At 40.9% G+C, this 2500-nt stretch overlaps 1 protein-coding gene across 1 annotated transcript in view; it reads right to left on the bottom strand.

Annotated features, from left to right (window-relative positions):
- The window catches only part of LOC147467561 (uncharacterized), a 17261-nt gene that overhangs the window by 6850 nt on the left and 7911 nt on the right, over positions 1–2500 (bottom strand). The window contains exon 5 of the mRNA XM_086531280.1: positions 1999–2500. This exon is cut by the window's right edge and continues 464 nt beyond it. Within this exon, the coding sequence (XP_086387406.1) occupies positions 1999–2500 (502 nt within the window). The remainder of the gene's footprint in view (positions 1–1998) is intronic.

The following is a 2500-nucleotide window of genomic DNA, read 5'->3' as shown; positions in this document are numbered from 1 at the left end:
CTTATCTGTCACTCGTGAAAAACGGTTGTCTTTCTCTCTCTCTCTCTCTCTCTCTCTCTCTCTCTCTCTCTCTCTCTCTCTCTCTCTCTCTCTCTCTCTCTCTCTCTCTCTCTCTCTCTCTCTCTCTCTCTCTCTCTCTCTCTCTCTCTCTCTCTCTCTCTCTCTCTATCTATCTATCTATCTATCTGTGGTCACCACAAGCAGTGGGATAAGACTGAGTAATCATATATCATTAACACAGGCTGAGTTATGACGGCACTTAAAAATATTGAAATCATTAATAAAGATTCAATCTTTTTTTGTGGATAGCAGGGGAGTGATGGACTCTCTTAGCAGCAGGGACCCTGTGTCTGAGCACATTGTTGACGAGTGCCGATTGATTGCTCATAAACTGCGAGGCCAGGGACGTGTGATTATATTCGTCTGGGTCCCATCGCATGTCGGTATCACCCTTAATGAGGCTGTGGATGAGGTAGCGAAGGAGGCAGCCAAAAAATGTGAGGTGGACATCCAAAATGCTCAGACTCTTAAGCAGGCAAGGAGCAATATCAAGAGGATACAGTTAGACTATGATGGGATTAAGAAAGGCGAGTCGATTGAGACGAGCGAAACCTTGCAACACAACATGCATCTAGCAATGAGCACAGACTTTGGGAGGGGCAAGAGCAAGTGGAAAGACTCTGTGCATATGGGAATTAGGTTAGGGTATAAATACTATTGGCAGTTAGGTGTCCCGACAGGTGAACAGGAAAAAGAATGCAGGGTGTGTACTGTAGGTCACCTAGGTCACACAACTTAGCACACTATATCTTACAGTGTCCCATGCTTCAGATTTACAGAGACTCAGAGGTAGCTGGACTTCCCGAACAAGTTGTATGGATGTTTAGAAATGGCCAGGTAATAAATTTTTTGAAGAAGTACAAACACTTTGCATCGATCACATAATTGTAGTTGAGAACTGTGTATATCCGATTGTGACTCCCCTTCCCGAATAGGATTTTATTGAGATGTGGATGAATATAATTTATGATACATCATCCTTCTGAATACAAATATTTTTTTACTTTCTGATAAATTCTCTCCTCCAGGAATATACGTATGTTCTATTAACATATATGTGCGTCACATTTTCAAGTATGTAATTATGTGACCTCGCTCTCCTCTCTCTCTCTCTCTCTCTCTCTCTCTCTCTCTCTCTCTCTCTCTCTCTCTCTCTCTCTCTCTCTCTCTCTCTCTCTCTCTGTCTCCTCTCTCTCTCTCTCTCTCTCTCTCTCTCTCTCTCTCTCTCTCTCTCTCTCTCTCTCTCCTCTCCTTCTCTTTCTCTCTCTCTCTCTCTCTCTCTCTCTCTCTCTCTCTCTCTCTCTCTCTCTCTCTCTCTCTCTCTCTCTCTCTCTCTCTCTCTCTCTCTCTCTCTCTCTCTATTATTATATATATATATATATATATATATATATATATATATATATATATATATATATATATATATATATGAGACACATATTCATAGGTATAGTTACTTATATGAAGTTACTTATTGTTACTTATATGTATATAAACGAGCGACATATAAATCCCATATAACACAACAAAGAAAATAAGAGAGAAAAAAAATAAATAAAAATAAATTAATGAAACTACAAATATATGAATCTCAAGTTAAACAAACGAGAACAAAAGTAAATAAAGGCTTTATATCTAAACATATTATTTTAAAATATGCAAATGCAACGTTATAAAATATTTAGTATCACAAACGTTTGATCCTTTATAGAAATGAATAACAGGTTTATGATATCTATAAAAGTACGACCAATGAAATCTGAAAAATTACTTGATGCAATATACAAGTAGTACAGTGTTTGTCAACAATCTAACAATTATTTAAAGTGTGAGTACGTGTGCATACGGCAAATTTGAATGCACTTATGAGTATCTGTCCTTCATGGTCAATAGAAATATATACCGAATACATTTTCTGGTGTTGAAGTGTGTACTTACCCTGTCTTTACCGCACGTGTCGCCCACGACCTCCCAGGTGTGAAGGCCGATAGGATATTCCTCAGGATTATCCGTGATCATGCTTGCCCTTATCCCAGGATGGCGACGGCTCTGTATAATCCACGACGTAGTGTTCCAGTACAAGCGGCTGTGCTCCCTTCCGTCAAACAGCGGCCTGTCGTTCACGTAGTCGTGTAGATAGAAGTTGCGTTCGAAGAGCGAGGAAGGGCAGAATCCACGAAGGAGCAACTTCGGCTGCCTGTCGAAGTCGCAGGCGATGCACTTATCGAAGTGGCAGACGGAAGTGAACCAGATGTAAGTCCCGTTTTTAGACTCCACCGTGGCACACTCTCTGAAGACATTCTTCTGGTAGAAGGACGAGTGGAAATTCGTCCACTCAACTAGTTGATCGTCCGTTGTTTGCTTCCACTCGCCTGCAGGAGTTCCCGTGAGCCCGATGTAGAAGAGGGTGTGGGCTTGATCCACGCAGATGTCGTTGAAT

This window comes from Penaeus japonicus, unplaced genomic scaffold, assembly GCF_977035675.1.
Source record: "Penaeus japonicus unplaced genomic scaffold, GWHDUDI00000001_assembly GWHDUDI00000035, whole genome shotgun sequence".
Classification (NCBI taxonomy): Eukaryota; Metazoa; Arthropoda; class Malacostraca; order Decapoda; family Penaeidae; genus Penaeus; species Penaeus japonicus.
This window is presented reverse-complemented; position numbering and strand designations above follow the sequence as displayed.